Genomic DNA, 24,492 nt, shown 5'->3' on the forward strand with positions numbered 1-24,492 from the left:
GAAGGAGGAAAGAGCCAAGAAGTAATTCCTGTGGCCTGTGGAAACAAAGAAAAGTGGAGTTAGTAAAAAATTTGAACAAACTTTGTTTTTTTCTCACAAATATAGTACACGTTCTGTTTAGAACTGCAATTACTTCATTATTAGGGAATTACATGGGAATCAGGCCAGGTATTGTTATAATCAAGGTTATCCAAAATATTTTGATTAGAACTTAGCTTTGAGTTTCCTTAACAGATTTACCTTTAATGAATAGTGGCCATTGTCTTAGAGTTTCTGTTGCTGTGAAGAGATAACATGACCACAGTAACTCTTATAAAGAAAACATTTAATTGTGATGGCTAACAGTTTCAGAGGTTAGTCCATTACCATCATGGTGGGAAGCATGGAGGCTTGCAGGCAGACATTGAAAGGTTCAGGCATTATGCTGGCCTGCCCCTGTTACCTGGCGAAACAGGCAGTACCCTGGTCAGCCCAGGGTTCTTTGGGAACTAAGTCTGCACGCAGGTGCAAAGGACCCCTTTAGAAGACAGACCCCTACCCATTTACTCTCTCTCTACTCTCTCTACTGTCCCTGTCTCTGCTCTCTGCTCTGCTCTTCTCCCACCTATGCATTCTCTCTCTCTCTATGGCGACCGGCCATGGCGGTCAGCCATTAACCATGTTGCTCTTCTTAGTCTCCCTACTCTGCCGGGCATTATAATAAACTGCTTAATATGTCTGATAGTCACATGTCTCATCTTGCGCCTCCTTTTTCTTTTATTTCTAATTTAAACAAAAATCTAACATTTGGCACCCAAAGCACCCTAACCTTCCCAGGTCCCCCAGAGATGGTCAACGCCCCCCATGTCAGCAGGAAGCAATCTTGAGAATTTAATGCCCTTATTCCTTAATCTGCCATGTCTAACACCCCATCTTCTTTTAATAATAAGTAAAGGTGGAATTGAAAGGTTCAGGCATTATGCTTGCCTGCCCCTGTTACCTAGCAGAACAGGTAGTACCCTGGTCAGCCCAGGGTTCCATGGGAACTAAGTCTTCATGCAGGTGCAAAGGACCCCTTTAAAAGACAGACCACTGCCCATTTACACTATGGCAACCAGCCATGGTGGTCAGCTATTAACCCTATTTCTCTTCTCCTTTAGTCTCCCTACTCTGCCGGGCCTATATTAAACTGGTTAACATGTCTAATATGTCTCTTAGTCTTGCGTCCCATCTTGTGCCTCCTCTTCTTTATTTCTAATTTAAGCAAAAGAATAACAGACATGATGCTGGAACTGAGAGTTCTACATTCTGCAGACAACAGGAAATGAAGTATCTCACTGGGCATGGTTTGAGCATACATATGACCTCAAAGCTAGCCTCCACAGTGACACATTTCTCCAACAAGTCCACACCTCCTAATAGTGCCTCTCTCCTAGGGGCCATTTTCTTTCAAACCACCATAGCCACAAACATGCATTATTTATAAATTCCTACTAAACATTGAGTACTATGACATAATGATTAAATGCTTGGGCCCCAGGATAAGAATAACCCTAGACAGAGAAAGACTTCTATTATAACAGGGCTAGGGATTGCACTTAGCACCATCCATCTTTTCATTTTCTAAATTTTATTATATCTTAATTTTAGTTAAATTAGAATTTATTATTGATATTAGTATGACTATACAAGTATTACAACTTAGCCATAAAATAAATTTCTTTTGATGCTTTGTGTTTTCCTGGAACTGGTGCAATGTTGAGAGGTTAAATTTGTTTCCTTTTTACAGTGTTCCATGAACTTATCACTAACATTTACAGACAATGCATTTCCTAAGTATAAGATCCTCATGACCAAACTCCAAATCTACTTGTTTTTCAAAACTCTGCCGCACCTCAGCCTTCTAGTTCCTTTCTCATATGGTATTTACCTAGTTCTGCTGTTTCAGTCCTTCTCTACAAAGAAACAGGACACAAGGCTCTTTGTTATGTACTAGCACAAGCTCTGCAGGAGTTTCCCAAAAACAAAGTCCTATGTATAATGGGTTTGAGTCTTCCATGCATTTTTTTTTCTTCTTTATTCCCTATAACCTGACTATTATTTCAAACTACCAGGCAGAAATACTAAAACTCACTGTAATGCAAAGGGAGGGATGGATGGGGCTTGCATGAAAGACCTGGCAAAGTACCACATACACTAAAGGACACTGATTGGCCCACATTGGTTGTTACTTTATTTTCCTCTCCTTGGCATATGGAGACCTCTACCATATTGCCTTATGCCCACAATACCTGGGAATATCTTCACCTTTATTTCCTGTGTCCCATGCCATCTGCTTTTTGATATATGCTTTTATTTCTACAGAGTTCCTAGCTTTCTGGATCTTTGAAGGGTGCATGAGCAGTAATTTTTGAGGACTGAAATTAAATATGACAGATATCATTTGTAGACATGCTTCATTGTTTGGTAGTTTGGTTAGATACTCAACTGCAGGTTAGAAAACACTTTGAGAATTGTGACAGTACTGCTTCCTTGTCACAGAGTTCAGTTGGTTTGGTTTGGTTTTATGACACAGATCGTGCAATAAAACCCTGGCCAGCCTTGCATTGATGATTCTCCTACCTTAGCCTCTTAAATTCTGGTTATACCAAGTTCAGTTTCACTTGGCATCTTTTCTTCTCTGTTAAGTACTGAGAATTGAACCTGAGTTCTCATACATGCTAGGCAGGTAATCTATCACTGAACTCATCCTCACATTGTAGTGGCATCTTGTTCCACCAGTGGATTTGCAGTGGTGGTTGCATCCTAAGGGGTCAATGTCTGCACACAGAAGGGTGTTTAAAGGAGTCCACAAAACCAAGATGAATGATTAACAGTATTTATTAGGGGGGCACTCACACAATGATGGTAAATAATCGCCTTAGTGTTCCTGCTCCTGAAGATTCAGTCTTTGCCCTTCTGGTTGCTTTGACCACAACCCAAGAGATCAAGCCAGACCGTCCTCTTCCGTATAAGAGATCATTTCCTCACACCTAAAGCCACACCCCTAGGATGTGGCCACCACCACAAATCCACTGGCAGAACAAGATGCCACTACGTCACACCTCTTTTAAAACTTTTTAATTTTCCTTTTTAAATAGAGGTCTTCCTTTCCTTTCCTTTTTTCCTTTCCTTCCTTCTTCCTTTCTTCCCAATGTCTTACTATGTATTTCTGGCTGGCCACTCAATCCGTAGACCAAGATGACCTGGAGCTCACGGTGATCATAGACATGTGTCCACATGCCTGGCTTCTTGTGTTATTTTTAGAAAAACAAGAAACTATGCTAATTTGTACCAGATAGTTCACAGCATAATAGTTAAAATTATTGATTCTGTTGAGGTTGTAGCTCAGTTGGCAGAGTGCTTGTCTAGCAGGCATGAAACCCTGGGGTTGATCCCCAGCACTGTATCAACCAGGAATGGTAGTGCAAATGTTATCTAACTTGGGGGTCACAATCTGTGCCCCAAGTTTGGTTCAACCATCTATCCTCAGTAAGCCAGATAAAAGCTAACCTAAAAGTAGAAAGCAGAAAGGGGTGATTGATTTATTTAATATGGCCACATTGGGAGAGGAACCCCTAATACCTTCTTTGTGGACCTGAAGTGAGATCACAGACCCTCTAGACTTCAGTCTCATCCTGGAAGGTGGTCTGACAAGTTGTTAAAACTGTGTGAAGTCTCTTTCAGGGACACAAGTTACCCCTCTGGCTGATATTTTTTCCTTCTCCTGGCATGAAATTCCTGGGAAAATTCACATTTTGTGAGGTCTGTTGTCTCAATAGTCTGACAGTCAGAATGGGAGACACAGAATCTCTTTAGAGTGTCTTCATTTTTGTCAGGCTGCTTACACAAGCCTGTCACTAGAGAATCAGAAGTTCATGGTCATTCTCAGCTACATAGCAAGATTGGGAACAACCTGGATGACATGAGACCCTCTCTCAAATGAAATAAATCAACATTGCCTTAGTTTGAATTCTTTTTCAACCTAATTGCTGAATGATTTTATCAAGTTCCTTAATAGTTTCCTTATTAATAAAATTGGGGTAATAATAGAATATGCTTTATGGCGTATCTGTAACTAAAATAGAGAATGTGTGTGATACAGAGCCAAGTAGCTGCCATTATTTTGTATTTGCTGGGACTTTAGAGTAGGAGTATAACTCTCGGTACACTCTTGGAAGTTCCTTGGAAAACCACTGAGAAATCTTTTTATGTTGATACTTCATAGTAAGTGCAAGTTGTAAGTAAGAAATTGCTATGCTGGTGAATCATTATATTTAAAATATAGTATCAGAAAGTCTTTATAATTTGTTGATTTGGCTTCATTGTTTTTGTTATATAGCACTCCTACCAAAGGCATAGAGAACAAAGCTTTTGATCGAAATACAGAATCTCTCTTTGAAGAACTGTCTTCAGCTGGCTCAGGCCTCATTGGAGATGTGGATGAAGGAGCAGATCTACTAGGTATGACAGCTCCTCTGGAGAAGTACCATACTGTTTAAAAACAGATCTCATTAATGACTTGATTGAAAATTCATCTAAAATGTCTGGATTGCCTGATGGTACAAGGTTATTGTACTTTAGAAATTACTTAGAACCCATTATTTGATATCATAGAAGTTTTAATGAAAAGCATCTTTATATTTAGAAATGACAAAAATTAAATTTGCATTTAAATTTACATTTTTAATTCACATTACAAGTTTATTGAATTGCTATATTGTAAGAATAGATATTACACATCAGGAACAGTGTGATGTGTATTTGTATGTACATGTATGATTGGTGGAGCAAATAGTTCTTGGCTTATGTAAATCTTAAATCTTACTGCATTTTGTTGACCTTAATTAAATGGGCACTATAACACTTGAAATATTTTTATATTCCCAGAGCATTATAATCTGTCTCTGTGGGAAATAGTCATTTTAAAGTTTGTGTTGAGCTAGGGTCATAGCTCAGTTCCTAGCACTGCTGCTATGTTGTCTCCCTCCCCAAACTAACAACAACAAAAAATTGTGTTGTTGGCACATAACTGGGAGTTGGGGAAGTACTGTATTCAAACTCTTCCACTATACATTTTCTGGGTTATCTTTGCCCTTTTTATTAAAAAAAGGGTTATTGTTAACCCTTTTTTCTGTCTTGACATTTCATTGTATGTAAATGTAGGAGTTAAACTCTGTTTAATTATCTGGTAGATGGGTTTGTGGGATAAAGCCAGTTAACCTCTACTGTATATCAGTTAAGTTTGATTGAAACAGCCCTCCTCAGCTGGGAGTGGTAGTGCATGCATTTAATCCTCTGCCTAGGTAGGCAGAGCCTGGTGGATCTCTGTGAGTTCTAGGATGGTCAGAGCTACACAGAGAATCCATATCTTGATAAACCAAAAAAAGAAATGAAGAGCCTTCCTACATTTTGTTTGTTTGTTTGTTTATTTACTGTCTCTAATGGCCTTTACTCAACGATACTAGAGTTGAATGGTTTGCAGAAGATATATAGAATGCAAAAACATAAAATAATTGCCATTGGTCCCGTTAAAGTAAGTTTATCAGCCTATCCTCTACAGAATCTCTTAAGGTTCCTTTCAGCAAGAATTCTTTGGTTCTGATTCATGTTTAAATTTAAATGCAAATTGAATTAGTTTTAACATACCTTCCTTGTAGTTTAATACTGTGTAGAAATTGAAAGTCATAGAATTTCCAACCTTTTGATTTAGGTAGATAGTAGGTTTCAATAACAATAAAGGTTTCTCTTTCTGTCATTATACTAATGACTACACTATTCTTAGAAAGCTTTGCTTGTCTGATCTAATAAATATAGAATGGAGTGAATTGCTTACATTAATTTATGTTAAATTTATTGATTGTCAGTTATGTGCTTGACACGGTGAAGGCTTCAGCCATGCATAGTGGCACAGTCCTCAGGATGTAGAAGGAGGTGAACTGTGAAAGACTAGCCTAGACAACACAGGAAGACTCAACTTCAATAAATTAGAACGAGTGTGGTGATGTACGCCTTTAATTCTGGTACTCTGGAAGCAGAGGCAGATGGATCTCTGAGTTGAAATCAGTCTGAGATATACAGTGAGACCCAATCTCAAAACAAACAAACAATAACAACAATAAAAACACAGGGCTGGAGAAATAACTCAGTTGTTAAGAGCAATGTCTGCTCTTCCAGTACAGCTCACAGTCATCTGTAACTATAGTTCCACAGGATCCAATGTGCATGCACAGAGCACACTGACATGCATGCAGGCAGAACACCTGTCCATGTAGTAGTAATAGTAATACCCTAAGCCCTACCTCCCCATATAAAAGTCCTATGTAATCATGTAGGTAGTAACCGAGATTTAAAAGTCTGCCACTTAAACTGTTTGTAATTAAACATACATTCCCACCATTAAAATGTTAAGTAAAACTTTGGGGAAATTAAATGAATTGCTTTTCTCAAGGAAGGCTCAGAAGGAATAGTTCTTGAGGAAACTTCACATTTAAATTTATACCTTCGTTTTCAGTTTCACATGAAAAAGTGCTTTGAATGTTTGATCGATCGAGATGGCAAGATGGCTCAGTGAGTAATGGCACTTAGCACCAAGCTTGACAGCCTAGTTTAGTTCCAGGAGCCTTCTGATAGAAGGAGAAAATGGACTCCTGCATGGTGTCCAAGGCTTCACTGGCACACCATGGCATGCACTTTTGCACACATGTATATTCATGTACACGGATGTGCACACACACAATAAAAATATAAGGACAAATTCAAGAAATTGCTAGGAATTTAAAATTTATTTATAAAAATACATATTGAGATTTGCACATAGTAAAATTCACTATATTTTGAGTACAACCCTTTTTTTTTGTTTTTTGAAATCTCCTAAAACTTTTATTCTTGGATGGTTTCTTAGGTGTATATAATGTATTTTGACCACTTGAACTCCATTGTCTTCCCTCTCTGCAGCTGAACTCTTCTTCCTAAGAGCTCCCCTTCTGCTTTCCTGCCCTGTGAGCTACTTGCATGAGCATGTATGAGAGGCTGTTGACTGGAGCATAGGCTACTTTTCATGGGTGTACCACTGATGGAAATGACTCCCTACACCCAGCAGCCCTTAACTGCCAGTAATCCTTCAGAGAGAGGAGTGGAGTCTCATATGCCCATGCTCCCTCATGATGAAATATTGGCCCAGCGTTATGAAGGTCTTATGCAGGGAACCATAGCAACCATGGCTGCAGTGAGTTCATGAGTACGATGGCTGTGTCATGTCCAGGAGACATCCCTTTGCAGCACATCACCTTACATTCAGCCCTTATATTCTTGTCACCCTATTCCTTCTTGTCCCCTGAGCCTTAGAGGAGGTGATACAGATTTTTCACTTAGACCTGAACACTCCACCATTACTTATCATTGTAACTTCGACAAGTTAGGATCCTTCCCTGCTGCAGCCATTAGAAGCTTCTCTTTTATCTTATTTATTTATTGGGGTGGGGGGGTTGTTGTTCTTTTTTTTTTCTTTTTCTTTTTCTTTTTCTTTTTCTTTTTTTTCTTTTCTTTTCTTGAGACAGGTTTTCTCTGTAGCCCTGGCTGTGCTGGACTCGATTTTTTGATCATGCTGGCCTCAATCTCACAATCTCAGTCTCTCCTGCCACTGCCAATGGAGGGAGTGCTGGGATTAAAGGCTTGCACCACCACATCCTGCAGAAGCCACTCTTTTAAGATCTGGGAGCAATAATTTAGAGCCAGAATAAATTCTTCCTTCTTGAAGTTGCCTTTATCCAGTATTAGTTTGATGTTCTAATGCATCGTTGCAAGGTTACAGGGGCAAGAGCTTGAGGCAGCTGGCTATATTGCACCCACACTCAGTAAACAGAGGCAGATGAATATATTCATGCTTGCTGAGTATATTCTTAAGTTTTTGACAAATGCTTAGAATTGTGTAACCACCACTAGAATCACTTATCACTGTGCCTTCCTGCTGCCCTTTGAATGAAGTACTCAGGAGGATTATTTGTGTACATCTCTTTATAAAGCCCAGTAGTGAATAATGCAAAATTTGAATCTAATGACCCCATAATTTTCTTTTCCTATAAAGAATTAGGTCACATAGTAGCTTGAAATAATGGTGGCCAGAAAATTAATTACAGATTAAAAGCAAAATTCTTTGGTTTCCCTTTCCATATTAAAAATAACAGACTATCTTAAGCTACTCTGCTTTGCAGATATTGCCATATATAGCTCTGGAACATTTCAGATTATAATATTTTAATATTGTAAACTGAGTGATTTATATCTACATAAATACTTTAGTCAAAGATGGTAAATGAGGGCCGGAGATGGAGCTCAGTTAACAGAGGGCTTGCCTAGAATGCAGGAAGCCCTGGGTTCCATTCTCACACTACTAAGCATGCTGTTGTAGCACACACCTGTGATCTCAGCACTTGGGAGGTAAAGATAGGATACATGAGACCCCCACCTTTAAAAAGATGGTAAATGGTTTCTGTGCAATTCAGGGACCAACAATAAAGCTCATACAATAGGGTATACTTGTGTCAGCCACAGTTCTCCCTAATTAGACTTGAGTTGATGAGTAAGTGCATAGTCCATTTCTTTATCTTTCATTTGTTTTGCTTGATTTTGTTATCAAACTTTTGTTCTAGAATTGTTTCCTTTAATCACAGTACATATATCTGACACACAGATTACTTTGTTTTAATAATTGAAAGAGAATCCCAATTGTTTTTCTTTCCTGTTTTTTTTTTTTTTTTTTCTTCCTTCTTCTTTTGGTTTTTCAGGACAGGATTTCTCTGTGTATCCCCGGCTGTCCTGGAACTCACTCTGTAGACCAGGCTAGTCTCAAACTTGGAGGTCTGCCTGCCTCTGCTTTCCTAGTGCCAGGGTTAAAGGTGTATGCCACCACTGCCCGCCTTCATTTTCCTTTCTTTTCATTAATGTCTCATTCCTTAACTTTCTTAGTTTGGATGGCCCTTTTCTCAATTTCTTTCTCTATGACTGCTCCCTGTAATTTGGAAATCATACACTTGATTATCCTACTTTCAAGATGTTTGTTTATTCTTGTGGATTTTCAACTTTACTCTTTTACTTAGAGTCCAGCCCTCTCACCCCCACCCCAAACCCTGGCTGTCTTTGGAATATTGACAGTCCTTTTGTTTCAGCTTTGTACTTCTGCGATTGCAAGTATACACCACCATGCCTGGCTTTTGGTCCCTTCGTTTTTCAAAGTAAAAACTCTATACTTTCTGTGAATCCCAAAGCTACCTGTTACTCACCATCCTCCCATTTCGTGTCCTGCTTTTCTGTTGTTGTATGATGATGACGTGCTACTGCTACAGACCATTCTAGACACTGGGACTTAGCAGAGTAGAAAACAGACTCAACGGGCAGTTTTCCAGCATTGATATCTCAGTGAGTGAGCCTCTTTGCCATCATTGAACTGTCCATCTTAGACCTCTCACTTTCCCTCACAGCCAACCTTCAGGCCCTATTTGTTTGGTCTCTAAATATTTGCATGTATTTATCTTTCTTGTTTCTACTTAAGTGGTATGTCTTCTAGGAATTCTGCTTTGATCCCCTAAGCCTGGTCATCCTTGAAGTGTATACCCGTGGCAGTGAATTTCGTTATGTCATTCTTCATACTTTTTTTTTCCTGTACCAGTCTCCCTGGACGGACTATGAATTCACTGTGTCAGGCACAACTGTGTTTTGTGTTTTGTTTGTTTGTTTGTTTTTTTGTTTTTTGATTTTTTGAGACAGGATTTCTCTGTGTAGCTTTGGAGTCTGTCCTGAAACTTTCTCTGTAGACCAGGCTGGCCTCTAACTCACAGAGATCCACTTGCCTCTGCCTCCCAAATGCTGGGATTAGAGGTGTGTGCCACAGCTGCCCAGCAACTGTGTTTTGTTTTGATCGCTGTTGCATATTTAGCACAGCACAACATTCAAGTAAATGGGAATATGAAATAGTCCTAACAGTTTTGTTTCATTCAAAGTCTGTGGTTTTACCTTTTGAGATAAAGAGTCCTTTAATATGAAGATTTTTTTTAAAAGAGAGTGTATAAGAATGTATACAACTAGGTAAAATGATACATGCATTCTCAAGAAATTGCAAATCATCCAGAAGCTATGTGCCCTTGTCTGGACATAGCTTGACAGTTCTAAATAAAATAACTGCAGGGTGTTTTTCTTTGTTTTTGTTTTGTTGTTGTTTTTGCTTATTTTTATAGGCAAAGTTTATGTGAATATTATATTATACTTCAAATCTTGAATAGAGATAAAGGTTACTTCAGGTTGTATTTTTCTTATTAGTTTTGGATAATCCTGCTTATACGCTACATTTTAAGATAATTCTTCATTGAGTGTGTGTAAGTTTAATTGAAACATTTGAAATTATAAGGTATGCTCCTCAGGAGTACCCAGTATTTTCCCTTTATAATACTTACATTTTATTGTATATAGTTGATGGTTTTGTTATATTCAATTTCCTTGTCAGATCTTTCTTGTTTTAAAATAAATGGGTTTAGTTCTTGCTTTCTGGAAACAATCTAATTGAGTTTCTTGTTCATTTTTCTCTTGGGATGCTTACCCAGGGGAATATTCTGGTGTGTATGTTTTTAAATACTTTCCTATTGCTGCTTTTTAAGCTAGGTATTCTTGGCTGCTGTTCTCATTTGATGCTTTTTCATTTTTTTCTGCCTGACTATTTTCCTCTGCATATATTTTTAGCTTTTATGCCACTCTAAATGTTTCAGAATTTGTCACAGTTACTATATAAGCTTTTCCATGGAGTCTGAGCTGTTTATTCTGTCTCAGAAACTTTACTAAAACCTTAGTATTTAAGGAAAATATCTTGGCATCATTTTGGAGATGGAATTTAGAAGCTTTCAACTTCACCACCCCAGTTCGTGATGAATGCAATGATTGAATGTTCTATTTCTGATGTTTGAGAATATTTGAAAAATTGTAACACAAATTAGGAATCCATGTCACCATTAAATTTTTAACATTCCCAGGCATATTTTGTTTTAAATCACTTAAAAATCATTAGGAATATTAACTTGTTTTGTTTTTGAGACGGTTTTTCTATGTAGCCCTGGCTGTCCTGCAACACACTTTATAGAACAGAGATCCTCCTGCCTCTGCCTCCTAAGCACTATGATTAAAGGTGAGCGCTACCAGTGCCCAACCATATTATTAACTTTTTTTTTTTAAAACGCTAACTCCTTGGCCTTAAATAATATTCTTTAGAAATATTTCCTTTTTGTTTTCTTGAATTATAAATATTGATTCTCCTATTGTGTCATTCTCTAACATCTCATGAATGTTGGGGTGAGTGAGCAAGGTTTTTTTTTGCTTTGTTTTGCTTGGAGTGTTTTTGTTCTTTTTTTCTTCCTCCAACTTTCTCCAAGTATTTTATTTCTTCAACTCTTACAAGAAGCAAATAGCTTTATTTTTCTGAAAGATAATTGTATTGGAATCTTACATTAAATACCTTATATATCCTATAGTTATCAATAAAATATTAAGGACAATTCTATAAGGTCACAACTGAATTATTTCACGTGTGGCACTTTGTAGGATACTTTGTAGTGCTGACTTGGAATTATATTCAAATTATTGTGAGGAAGAATAGGTGGAACATTTTTAAGTCTATCAGAGACCATCCTGTGAATGACGGAATCATCTTTATTTCTGCCTTTTGCACATCATTATGCACTGAGTCATAACATTGTGAGTCCAGATGTTTTTCATATCATGCATAGAAATTTATAGATTAATGATATGTTTTCATGCTGTTTTTTTACATAAAACATTTCTTGTTCTTTGTTTTTGCTTTACATGGAATGCATGGGCTTTAAGACCATAATTTCTTTGGTAAGGTTTTCTGTTTTGGGGTTCTATCTTTGGCCTTACTTCTGCTTCTCCTCTATTAGTGAAATATAATTTCTTAGACGCCTACAACATCAGCTGTGATTTAGAAATATTTTCTAATTCCTATCAATGCTCATTTTCCCCCTAAATAATAATACTTTTTAAGGATATCTGGGGCAGTGGTGGCACACACCTTCAATCCCAGCACTTGGAACAGAGGCAGGCAGATCTCTGTTGAGTTTGAGGCCAGCCTGGTCTACAAAGTGAGTTCCAGAACAAACAGGGCTGTCTCAAAACAAAGCAAAGCAAAATAAAACAAAGCAAAAAAATCTGGCAAAAAACAGTCTTATCTTCCTGAAATACTGTCTATGCAAAACAAAATGTAACTGACAGATGTAAAGAACTGTCCAAGAAGAGCCCAGGCATGGTGTCTTGCATCTGCAGCACCAGCTGTTGGGAAGTCTAGGAAAGAAGATCACTTGAGCCAAGGAAATTAAGACAGTCTGAACAACATAACATAGCAAGACCCATCTCAAAAAACAAAATCGACAGTAGCAAAGAGACTTAGCCAATAAATTCCTTAGCTTTGCTCTGTAATGACTATTTATAATTTCATAATCCTTACAATAAATATATAAATGAAATGGACAAAATATGATTAAAGGTTAAAAATAGTAAAACCAGGACCATAGTTTATATGTAATTTTTGCTAAATTTGTTTTCATTGTTTTTACCATTTTTCTTTTGATAGGAATGGGTCGTGAAGTGGAGAATCTCATACTAGAGAACACACAGCTGCTGGAAACCAAGTAAGTATGAAAGTTTAACATGGAATAAAAGAAATGTGTTTTCTTCTATCCAAGCCAGCGATTTTCTATTAGTTTAACCCAGCATTGTGCTTTCTCCCTACCCAACTTCGACCTCTTCTCAACACCTGTGCATACGTAGAGAAATGGGTCATAAGCCTTCATTGCCCTGACTGATTTTATTGATCTGGTGTTTGTGTAGAAATGTCATTTTTATTTCTTTTTCACAATACAGTATCAATAGTCTAGATGTGTTGTGCGCCTCTTCTTCCCTCTAAGAGGTGCCATTTTCTTACTCTCTTTTCGAGTCTTACATTTCTGCATGAATGATTTAGCTTCTACACTCACACTTTGGAGATCTCTCCTTTATAAGTGTATATTCTTGGGTAGTTTGTGGAGTCATAAGGCCCTCAAGCATCCTATTGGAGTACTGTTTAATAGGACAGGTCCTTTGTCATATGCAGAAGCAAATAGGGACAACTTGTCAATTTGCTGTGCCAGCAATTTTGGAGCAACTGTGTCTGTCCACACAAAATGCCACTAACTATAAATGAGGTCACACTCAAAATGTCTGAATGTATTATATCTTTACTTTTTTCTTTCAGTTTATTTCTAATTTAAACTATTTTCTCAGTAGTTACTAAAGGCGACTTAAAGGAGAATTTGTATCGTTGAACAGTTTCCTTGCAGAAACTTCAGTATTAATAGCCTTAGAAATTTGGGGGGTTTGTTTGTTTTGCTTTTTTTTTTTTTTTTTTTTTTTTTGAGACAGGGTTTCTCTGTGTTGTCCTGTCTGTCCTAGAATTCACTCTGTAGACCAGCCTGGCCTCAAACTCCACCTACATCTGCCTTCAGAGTACTGGGATTGATGGCATGTGCGGCCACCACTGACTAGAAAGCTGGATTTTTGTTGTTGTTTTTAAGTTTAAATCTATTTTCAAGACAGGGTTTCTCTGTGAAACAGTCCTGGAACTCACAGAGATCCGCCTGTCTTTCTCAAGTGCTGTGACTAAAGGTGTGCATCATCACCACCTGGCAGTTTAATCTTTCTTAATGCTGATTTATTTATTGGTGGTATGTCTTGCTTTATCTACTATTAGCTTGGCAAGTATGAAGAGCAAACATTGAGCTATTGTTTATGGCCTTTGTCTATAAAAAAAAAATCAGGAAGAATGTTTAAGTTGTCAGTTGTTCAGCTTTATGATTTGACAGTTACTTTAGTCTAAAAAGAGGGAAGTTATTTGTAATGATGCATTTGAAATATGTGTTTTTTAGAAATGCTTTGAATGTAGTGAAGAATGATTTAATAGCAAAAGTGGACGAGCTGACCTGTGAGAAAGATGTGCTGCAGGGAGAATTGGAGGCTGTGAAACAGGCCAAGCTGAAGCTAGAGGAGAAGAACAAAGAACTGGAGGAGGAGCTCAAGAAGTAAGTTTCAACAGTTGTTGGAATCCAGGGCCTTCTAGCCTTTGACACTGGGGCTGTCATCCACGTGTGGGAGACTGTGATTATAGCTACCCTGGGACACACTCCTGCTCTGAACCAAGCATCTTGCCAGGATGTCACAAAGGATTGTAGGTAGAACCCTGAGACTGAGGCCTTCAGCTCACTCAAACCAGGAAGGGCCAAGAGCTACCTGGAAAAAGTAAAGTGTCTCAGCCATTTGCCTCTGCTATGGGGTAGCCTGTCTATTTTCCAGTCTCTTGACCAAAAAGTCCTGTTTTTTGCGTTTGTTTTGTTTTTCTTTTTCCTATTCATCTTGGTATCAAAATCTGTAACTGTGGCCTGGAGAGATGACTCAGCAGTTAAGAGTACTTGTACCTTGCTTTTCTAGAAGACCAGAGACTACCCACACCAGGTAGCTCTCAATTGCCTGTAACCCCAGCATCAGGGAAATCTAATAAACTTTTCTGACCTCAGCAGATGCCTGCAAACATACATACATACATACATACATACATACATACATACATACATACACACACACATACACACACAAAAAAAATAATGGATAGGATAAATTAAAAAAAAAAAACAAACAAAACTTAGGGATTGGAGAGACTGCTCAACGTTTAAGAGCACTTGCTGATTTTCCAGAGGACCTGAGTTCAGTCCCCAGCATCCACATTAGTTGTCTCACAATGTCTGGTACACTCATATGAACTCATGTTCACACGCAAATAAAAATAAATCTTTAAAAAACAAACAACCTTAAATCTTCAATTTAAAAAAGTTCAAAGTCATTATTTTCCCTCACTTAACTTACTTTTGTTGTTTCCTGTTCTTGAGATAGTCTTCTGTAACTCAGACTGCCTCTAATTCACTGTGTATAGCAGAGAATAGCCTTGAACACCTGTCCTCTGACTTCAAGAAGCTAAGGTTATAGGCATATTGCTGCTGTGGCTAATCTGTTTTTGTTTTGTTTTGGTTTGGTTTTTTAAGTTTATTTTTTGAGACAGGGTCATATGTAGCCCAGGCTAGCCTTAAACTTATTGTGTAACTAAGAACGACCTTGAACTCCTAATCCTCCTGTCTCAACCTCCCAAATGCTCAGATCATAGGTGTACACCACCATGCTGGCTCAACCTGATTTTATTTTGTTTTAAGAAGTGCTGTGATAACATTTTCCAAATTAAACACAGCAATCTGCTAACCTTTGGGCAAAAGAAAAATAATCCTTTAGTGGTAATTAAAACTACCTTTTCTCTTACTAATTTTGAAAATTAATTCAATTCTAATCACATGTTTTGTTTTGCTTTCCCCCCACTAGAGCTCGTGCAGAAGCCGAAGATGCAAGGCAAAAAGCAAAAGATGATGATGATGTAAGTTTATGACTTGGGGCTTTTTTTTCTTACAGCTTTTTGATATTTGGGAGTTCCTTACTACTGTTTAGTATTATGGGTCATGAATAAGCTGGTTCATGTTTTTACATGGTATCTACATGCTGTGTTTCTAGTGCTGTGTGCTCACTCTTTGGTGGTTCAGTGCTCTGACCTGTGTTAACAGGCTGTTGTTTCTGATTTTTATAAGGTAAGGTTTTGTTAAGTAGCCCAGAAAGATCTCAGACTTACACATTGCACATACTGTGGCGCACGTGTACACACACACACACACACACACACACACACACACACACACACACACACACACACACACACACACGTAATTTTATGTGTTTTGTCTGCCTGTATGTCTGTACACCACATGTGTTCCTGGTCCCTAGAATTCAAAAGAAGGCATTAATTAATTTTATTAATTTAATTTAATAAATTTTTTTGATGTGCTCCCAAGATACCTCAGCATGTAAAGGTACTTGTTACCAAGCTTGGTGACCTGAGTTCAATCCCCAGGTTCACATAGTAGAAAGAGAAAACTGACTCCCACAAGTTGTCCACATGCATGTTGTAGAATGCTTGCATCCGCATACATACATAGATTCACATTATTCATAAAACACATAGGCATACCGTTAGCATTTAGGCATTATGCTGGCCTACCCTTGGGGACCTAGCAGGAGATATCATCAACCACAACCACTCCCTACCTGCATGTTCTTGCTAGCATTTCAGGCATCACGCTAGCCTGCCTCCAGGTCCCTTAGCTGTAGCCACTAAGAGTACCCCTTGCACACATGTGCTGTCAGCATTTAGGTAGATACCTGGCCAGCCCAGCATCCTACAATGATGATGTTTTGTAGTCTGCACATGAGCTACGTTGGGCAACCCTGCCCTAACCTCTTCTCTTCTGTTCTCCATCTCCAGAGGCCCGTCTCTCTCCCTCCACTTTTTCCATTCTCCTCCCCCAATAAAACCCTCTACATGAGCTCTGTCAAATGACATCTCTCTCCCACTGTTTTCTAAATTATTAATGCACTAAATTATAAATATAATATTTTAAAAGCCTAGAATATTGACAAAAATGTCCCTCACCCCAGAGAAAACCAAGATCCTTTCTCATTTATTTACCTAACATCATACAAATATGTACACATTATCCTAGTTTTCATGAACTGTCAACTTGCCACTGACTAAAATCAATAATCTGAAAAAAAAAAAAAAAAAAGAGTCTCACTTGAATGGTTGTCTTCATTGGACTGGTTTGTGGGCTTTTCAATGAGGGATTGTCTTGATTGCTAATTGATATAGGAGAGCCAAGACTGTTATGGGTGGAACCATTCCTGGGCAGATGATTCTGGGCTCTATAGGAAAGGTAGCCAAGCATGGGCCAGAAAACAAGCCAGCAAGTAACATTCCTCCATGGTTTCTGCTTCAAGATCTGCTTATGTTTCTCCTTTGATTTCCCTTGATGGGCTGTGAACTGGAAGTATAAATCCAATAAATGCTTTCCTCCCCTAAGTTACTTTTGGTCAGTTTTATCAGTGCACAGGAAGGGAACTAGGAGACACACACATAGTTGACATTTCCATGATGATCTTAGAATAGCATATCAAGTCTATATAAATGGCAGCTAAGTTTTTTATCCCCTTCCCAAAATATGTACTGATTTTCCTTTCCTTGTTTGGCTTGAGACTCATTATGTAGATCAGGCTAGCTTCAAACTCAGAGATCTGCCTTTTTTGCCTCCTGAGTACTGGGATTAAAGGCCTGCACCAACATACCCAACATCATAATTCCTTAATAAAATATTAAAATAATATGTTTGTGTTTGAAAATTAAATTGCCTACTTCTGTATATTTCTACAAAGTATAGTGTTGGTTTTGTTTCATATTACATTTAGAGACAGAGGGTTAAGCTCAGTGGTAGAACACGTGGCTAGCATGCTTGAAGCCCTGGTTCATCCCTACTACCACAGAAACACTATATTCCATCTTGGAAACATGCATGCAGGCAAAATAACAATAAACCTAAAGTAAAAATAAATTATTTTTAAGAAGCATTATAATAAACGAGGTGTGGCACTTACTTGTTGTCTTAGGGTTTTCTATTGCTGTGAATAGACATCATGATCTTGGCAACTCTTTTTTGTTTGTTTTTTGTTTGTTTTGGTCTCAAATTCACAGAGATCCCCCGTCTCTGCCTCCCGAGTGCTGGAATTTAAAGTCGTGCGCCACCACTGCCCAGCCAACCACAGCAACTCTTATTAAGGGAATATTTAATCAGGGTGGCTGGCTTACAGTTTCAGAGGTTCAGTCCATTATCATCATGATGGGAGCATGGCAGCGTGCAGACAGAGGTAGTGCTGGAGCTGAGAGTGCTACATCTTGCAGGCAACAAGAGGTATCCTGAGCATAAGAAACCTCAAAGCCTGTCCCCACAATGACACTTCCTTCAAAAAGGCTGTATCCACTCCAACAAAGCCATGTCTCCTAATAGTGCCACCCACTATGAGATTATGAGAACCAGTTACATTCAAACTACCAAACTTGTGATCCCAGCATGTAAAACAACTGAGATAGGAGGGTTGCAGGTTTTGGCTGTGTGTATGGAGGGTCAGTTGTATTAGCCTGGATTACATAGTGAGATCTTGTCTAAAACAAAGAACAGCCAGGTTTAATGGTGCACCCCTCTAATCACTCAAGGCAGGAGGGGTTTTTGTGACTTTGAGTCCAGTCTGTTTTACATAGGGAGTTGCAGGACATACATAGTGAGAACTTGTCTCAACATCTACACCCTCCAATAAAACAAAACAAAACAAAAAAATAGAACATTATAGTACAGTACAAGTCTTTGGCATGGAGACTTCTGGGTCTCCCCACCCCCAAGAGTATATATACTATTGCTGAATTCGCTTCCTTCCTTCCTTCCTTCCTTCCTTCCTTCCTTCCTTCCTTCCTTCCTTCCTCCCTCTCTCCCTCCCTCCCTCCCTCCCTCCCTTCCTTCCTTTCCTTTCCTTTCCCTTCCTTCCTTCCTTTCCCTTCTTTCCTTCCTTCCTCTCTTCTCCTTCCTTCCTTCCTTCCTTCCTTCCTTCCTGTTTTGTTTTTAGAAACAGGGTTTCTCTGTGTAGTCCTGACTGTCCTGGAACCAGGCTGGCCTCGAATTCAGAGATCCACCTTTTGTAATTTGTGCATGGCTTTTGTTTGAAAATGTAGGCTAAGTTCTGGAACAGGAAGGCAGAAGACTGCTGAGAGCAGAGCTCACCTTCTGTCTCACTGTTCCAAGATTTTCAGTCTTGATCTAAAATATACATGATCCTCTCAACAAAACCCTATCATGGAAACCTACCTGCTTCCCCAGAAGAAGGTTGAGAAATAAGCAGCAGAAGGAAGTTAACTTGGACATGCTCTTTGGAGCCTTAGCTTCTGTATGTCATCCATATTCATATCCTATTCCCTGTAGCAAATAATTCTGACTTAATATTGTGTTTCCACTGGTGGTTTGTTGTTATTGTTTTGTTTGCTTTTACTGTTATAGTCAGATTCCTTAGCAACTAGATAATAGGTTCACTATGAATGTTGACTTCTGGATATGTATATGGATTGATAGTTTGAGATAAATGAGCCTCTTTTAGAACTAATTGTTTTCTGAATGTCACAGACCATGAATTTAAAATGTTAGAATAATGTTTCCTAGTAAAATGTATGAGGGCATATTAAAAATCTTATTTGATATTGGCTGAAAATTTGTAATTTTAATAATTCTTTTACATGTTCAATATTAATGTTTATACTCAGAAATTAAATTGCCTATTTTCTTTCAGTCCTACATAAAAATTTGAGTGTCTGATTTTATTTTATTAGGACATTTAAAGTCATTAGATTAAAACACTTCTTTATTAAGCTTAAAGAAATGTTTAAAAACCTAAGATTTGGTTTCAGTGTGAGGTTAATACCAAAACATGTGTGATTTGCCCTCCTCGTTTCATTATAGAGTGACATTCCCACAGCCCAGAGGAAGCGGTTCACTCGAGTGGAAATGGCCCGAGTTCTCATGGAGAGAAACCAGTACAAAGAGAGACTGATGGAGCTTCAAGAAGCTGTTCGATGGACAGAGATGATTCGGTCTGTATGATGAGTGCCCTGATGTTCCCATGTTTTCATTAGATGCATAGGCTCCTTCACTGCCAACTAAAGTCCTGCTTAAGGGTTCATGCCATTTTGTTTATTCACTAGGAGAAACTTTCTCAGCTAACATTTAGATTAGTAATAGAACAAGATCAGAGATGGATAGTATAGCACCTTGGAGGATGCTACCATAATCTGTAAATGTTAATAATTGTTGCTACTTAGGAAAAATGGCCCTTTTTTTGGTTTTTTGTTTTGTTTTGTTTTGTTTTTGTTGTTGTTGTTTTTTCGAGACATGGTTTCTCTGTGTAGCTTTGGAGCCTATCCTGGCACTCGCTCTGGAGACCAGGCTGGCCTCGAACTCACAAGAGATCCGCTTGCCTCATTTTTTTTCAAGATTCACCCCTAGGCGTGCGCCACCAACGCCCGGCCACAATTAAATATTTCTAAATAAGAATTATCTTGATCTTGGTCGCTCTTCACAGCAATAGAACAGTGACTGAGACCGACATGCCTCCCGAGTGCTGGGATTAAAGCGTGCGCCACCAACGCCGGCTAAATGGCCTTTTTTTTTTTTTTTTTAAATGTGAAAATTGATATTATTCTGTCTCTGTAAATTTCACATAGGAGAATTATATTTAGTATCTTCCTGTAAAATATACTTGACTCCCCCTTTTCTCTTCATGCAAAATGTACCTTCTATTGGCATTTTTCAGTCAATTAGATCATTGTTTTTTATCATTAATATGTTTTAATGGTTCATATTAATAGAGTTAAGTGTCAGTATGTTCAGGTGTAATACAGTCATCAAATCCGGCCTCTCTATTCATTCTCCCCACCTGCTGTCCTCTGGTAATTACTGTTTTGCATTCAAGCTGACTTCCTTTTTACACTCTCACCTGTGAGAAGACACAGTCGTCCTTTACTGGGTCTTAACGCTCACATAGTGCTGTCATCTAGTGGTCAGTCTGGGTAACACCGTTCCTTCTTTAATTCAGAAATAGCTCTTGAAAAGTTTGCCCATTAACTGATATTCTTGAGGTTAGATTATATCACATCAAATTTATACATTAGTTTGTAAATCTAAACTCCAACCTTTACTTCCTTATAATATTACATAATTTTTAGCACCACTGAACTTATTAAGTGGCCTACCAGAGCAGTATACTTGTAAATCTGTTTTGTTAGTTAAGAGTGCAGGCAAAAAATAAAACTTCAGGTAAGGACAGAAATTTATAAAGCAGAATTTTAAAAAGGGAGCTAGAACGTATCTTTTCAATATTTTTTTCTTGCTTTGCCTTTTTTACACCCCACCCCCATCCCCTCCCCCAGGTAAGGTCTTGCTCCAAACTGGTCTGAAACTTGTGATCCTTCTACGCTCAGTTCCCTGAGTGCTGGGATTAGAGTTATGTACCATTATACCCAGCTTAAATACTTTAATATTGTTAGTCATAGTGGTCTACTCCTATAGTCTAGCCTCTATGAGGCTGCTTGTGAGCAAGAGTTCAGAGCTAGTCTGGACAGCATAGTGATACCTTGTTTCTTAACAACAGTTGTATCAACATTGAGGCTTGTTGGCTATTTGTCTAAAACAGGAACAATCTGACAAGAGTCTGAGCTCCTTAAGGAGGTCTAGGAATCTTATCTAAGCAGTGTTAGGTTTAGCAGGCTGTTTCATGAAACACCAGAGCAACTGTTTGCTAAATTTAATTGTTGACTCTGTGTATCCCATGAACTTCCTGGGTCTCTGGCTCTTTGGAGAAAAGAGTACAACACCTATCTAATAATACGTTTTTTGTTAACACAGGGCATCACGAGAAAATCCAGCCATGCAAGAAAAAAAAAGGTCAAGCATCTGGCAGTTGTGAGTATACATACTGAGGACCATAAGCATAGGAGATGTGTCAAGATGAGAACATTATACTGACTTTTCCTAGTTAAGAGGAAACAGCTAAACTGAAATTCTTCTCTTTAATATACAGCATGCCAACTCGGTAAGCTATGCTTGAGGACCCAAAGTGGGCTATCGTAAGCTGCATTGTGTTGGTTATGCATTTGGTGGAATCTTCTGCCAGTTTACATAAAACAGTGGGGAATTATTTGTAAAATTGACAATTACATGAATCCCCATCAAAGAAAAGACGATAAATTTAGTATTTGTACTGCTTGCTTTGTCTCTGTGTGTTAAACTTTTATTATTTTTATACCAGAAGTATTGTGTGTTTACCGAAGTTAAAACTTACCCTTTTAGGATTAGTCTGTTTACTGGAAGCATAAATATTTTTAAACTGTGGACATGAAAATAGTTGCTTAAATTTAGCTTGGAAAATTCATGATATGAGTTAACTTGGTGATGTGACTGTTCTAAGTGCTGCACACTAAGCTTCTGCTGTCATCACACAGTTGTTCCCTTGCTGCCTAACAACCACTGTGATATTATCCCCAATAGGAACTAGCTAAGGAACCTGTGTATTGTGTTAATTCCGTAGAAGCTTTCTATATGCAGGCGCATCACTTTCATTATGGAACTTGTGTATTAAAGAACAGGCATCTGGCATTCTAAGCAATGGTTTCTTTACCCTGAATGTCCAAGTTTGGCTGTGACTGACTGCTCAGGCTGTGGTATAACTATAAAAACTGGTTTTGCTAATGTCTAACTCACTGCCTGGAGCATAAAAAATTATGGAAAATCGGGGATTGGTTTTCACAGTGCATGTAATAAATATACTTGTGGATTTTGTTTGTTTGCTTGTTTTATTTTATTAGTTTCAGCCGACTTTTTAGCTCTTCAAGTAATACAACAAAGAAGCCTGAACCCCCCGTGAATCTGAAGTACAATGCACCCACTTCTCACGTGACTCCCTCCGTAAAGAAAAGGAGCAGCACCTTATCTCAGCTCCCTGGTGATAAGTCCAAGGCATTTGATTTCCTTAGTGAGGAGTAAGTATTGCCAGAAATGGTCATGCCAAGAGTAAGTTCATAGTTAGAATCTCTCCCCCTTACAACACAGGAGTTCATATAACACTAAAGAACTATTTCTAGCCAGACGTAATAGCTTAGCCTGTTAATCCCAGGGTGCTGATGCAGAAGGATCATCACTAGTTCATGTCCAGCCCAATCTGTATAGACAATTCAGGCTAGCATTAGCTATACACTTAGCCTCATCTTAAAGAACAAAGGAAATTATTTTGTGGGGGTGGGGTTGTGGAGAGAAGAAGAAAAAAGAACATGGGTTTTTGTATCATGGATGGATGCCTTTAAGTAAATTACCTGTAGGACTAAGTAATGTAATCCTAAATCTGTGGAAACTGAGTCAGGCAGATTGCAATTTTGAGGACATCCTGGGCCACAGGGTAAGACTTTACACCCAAAATGCATGAATGACTTGTAGCCAGTACTTACGAAAGTTGCACTTCAGGACTAGTGCAGGCTTAGCAGGTAAGGGGGCTTGCACCAAGCTTGGTAAACTAAGATTGGTTCCTGGGTCCCATGTTTGGAAGGAGAGAATTCTACAAGTTGTTCCCTGAGCACCTCAGGCACACCATGGCACACATTCAAACATGCACACACACTGGATAAATAAAATGTAATACACATTTTTGAACAAAGAAAATTGCACTTCATAGTTTTCATAAGGAAAATGAATTTTTGTTGACACAACAGTATTGATAAATATCAATAGAAATACTGGATACTTAATTTAATCCTTAGTGTTTTAACATTTGCTTTGGTTGTCAAAAGGACTTGGTTTTCCCTTCTGACTCTACATGTGGACAGATTCATCTCTCAGAGCCCATCTTTTTTTCCTCTCTGAAAAATTATTTCAAAGGTGTTAGGTTAATATTGTACATTATGTGTAGTACTGACATACCAGTAGATTTTGTAAACTATGATTTATACAGAAAGTCACCTCACAAAAATTTAAATGACCAAAAGAAAGAGAAATTATTTTTAGAATCATTTTTGTATTTTACTCACGCTTACTAAGTCAGTTTGCCTTTTTGTCTTCTAAAATGAATGAATAGGAGCTAAAGAGATGGCTCAGAGGTTAAAAACACTGCTGTTCTTCCAAAGGACCTGTGTTTGGTTCCCAGCACCCACATGGTGGCTCGCAATGATCTGAAACTTCAGTCCCAGGGAATCCAATGCTGTCTTCTGGCTTCTGAGGACACCAGGCATTCAAATGGTGCATAGGCATCCATGTAGGCAAAACACATAAAATAATTAAATATTTTTTTAAAAAAGAGTGAAATAGTGAGTAGAATCTAAAAGTTTAATTTATATCACCCTCCTAAGAATACTATGGCACAATATCGGGCATTAGAAAATTCTCGGTATTTGTTAAAAAAGAAAAGGAAGATCCTAAATTACTTCAGAACTTTTTCCTTTCATATATAGCATCTGAAACCCCATAGTTTGATGACTAATAACTAACTCAGTTTCATACAACGTGCTGCTCCCACCAGCAGAAGGCTGTTTTTACAAACGTGGAAAGATCAGCTTTGGTATAATCCTTGTGTTCCAGTGTGTATGTGTGTGGGCGTCATATACCCCAGGGTGGTCTTGAATTCTCTGTGAAGTTAAGGTCGACTCAAATGCTGGGATTAGAGGTTTTATTGGATTCACTTAATTAAAATTGCAAATGTCTTTTTTTTTCTTTTTGTTTTTTAGAACTGAGGCTAGTTTAGCTTCCCGAAGAGAGCAGAAGAGAGAGCAGTACCGGCAGGTGAAGGCGCATGTTCAGAAGGAAGACGGCCGAGTACAAGCTTTCGGCTGGAGTCTGCCCCAAAAGTACAAACAGGTGACTTGGGAATGTGATGCAAGTGTCT

General features: G+C 38.3%; 1 protein-coding gene across 5 annotated transcripts in view; it reads left to right on the forward strand.

The window, feature by feature from the left end:
* Positions 1-24,492, forward strand: part of Spag9 (sperm associated antigen 9) — a 127,182-nt gene that overhangs the window by 69,208 nt on the left and 33,482 nt on the right. For all 5 annotated transcript variants that reach the window (XM_027424322.2, XM_027424323.1, XM_027424324.1 and 2 more), the window contains 8 exons: positions 4,361-4,482; positions 12,647-12,704; positions 13,977-14,129; positions 15,472-15,523; positions 19,530-19,660; positions 21,471-21,527; positions 22,430-22,603; positions 24,335-24,464. In XM_027424322.2, coding sequence (XP_027280123.1) covers positions 4,361-4,482; positions 12,647-12,704; positions 13,977-14,129; positions 15,472-15,523; positions 19,530-19,660; positions 21,471-21,527; positions 22,430-22,603; positions 24,335-24,464 — 877 coding nt within the window. The remainder of the gene's footprint in view (positions 1-4,360; positions 4,483-12,646; positions 12,705-13,976; positions 14,130-15,471; positions 15,524-19,529; positions 19,661-21,470; positions 21,528-22,429; positions 22,604-24,334; positions 24,465-24,492) is intronic.

This window comes from Cricetulus griseus, chromosome 7 (genome assembly GCF_003668045.3).
Source record: "Cricetulus griseus strain 17A/GY chromosome 7, alternate assembly CriGri-PICRH-1.0, whole genome shotgun sequence".
NCBI classification, from domain to species: Eukaryota; Metazoa; Chordata; class Mammalia; order Rodentia; family Cricetidae; genus Cricetulus; species Cricetulus griseus.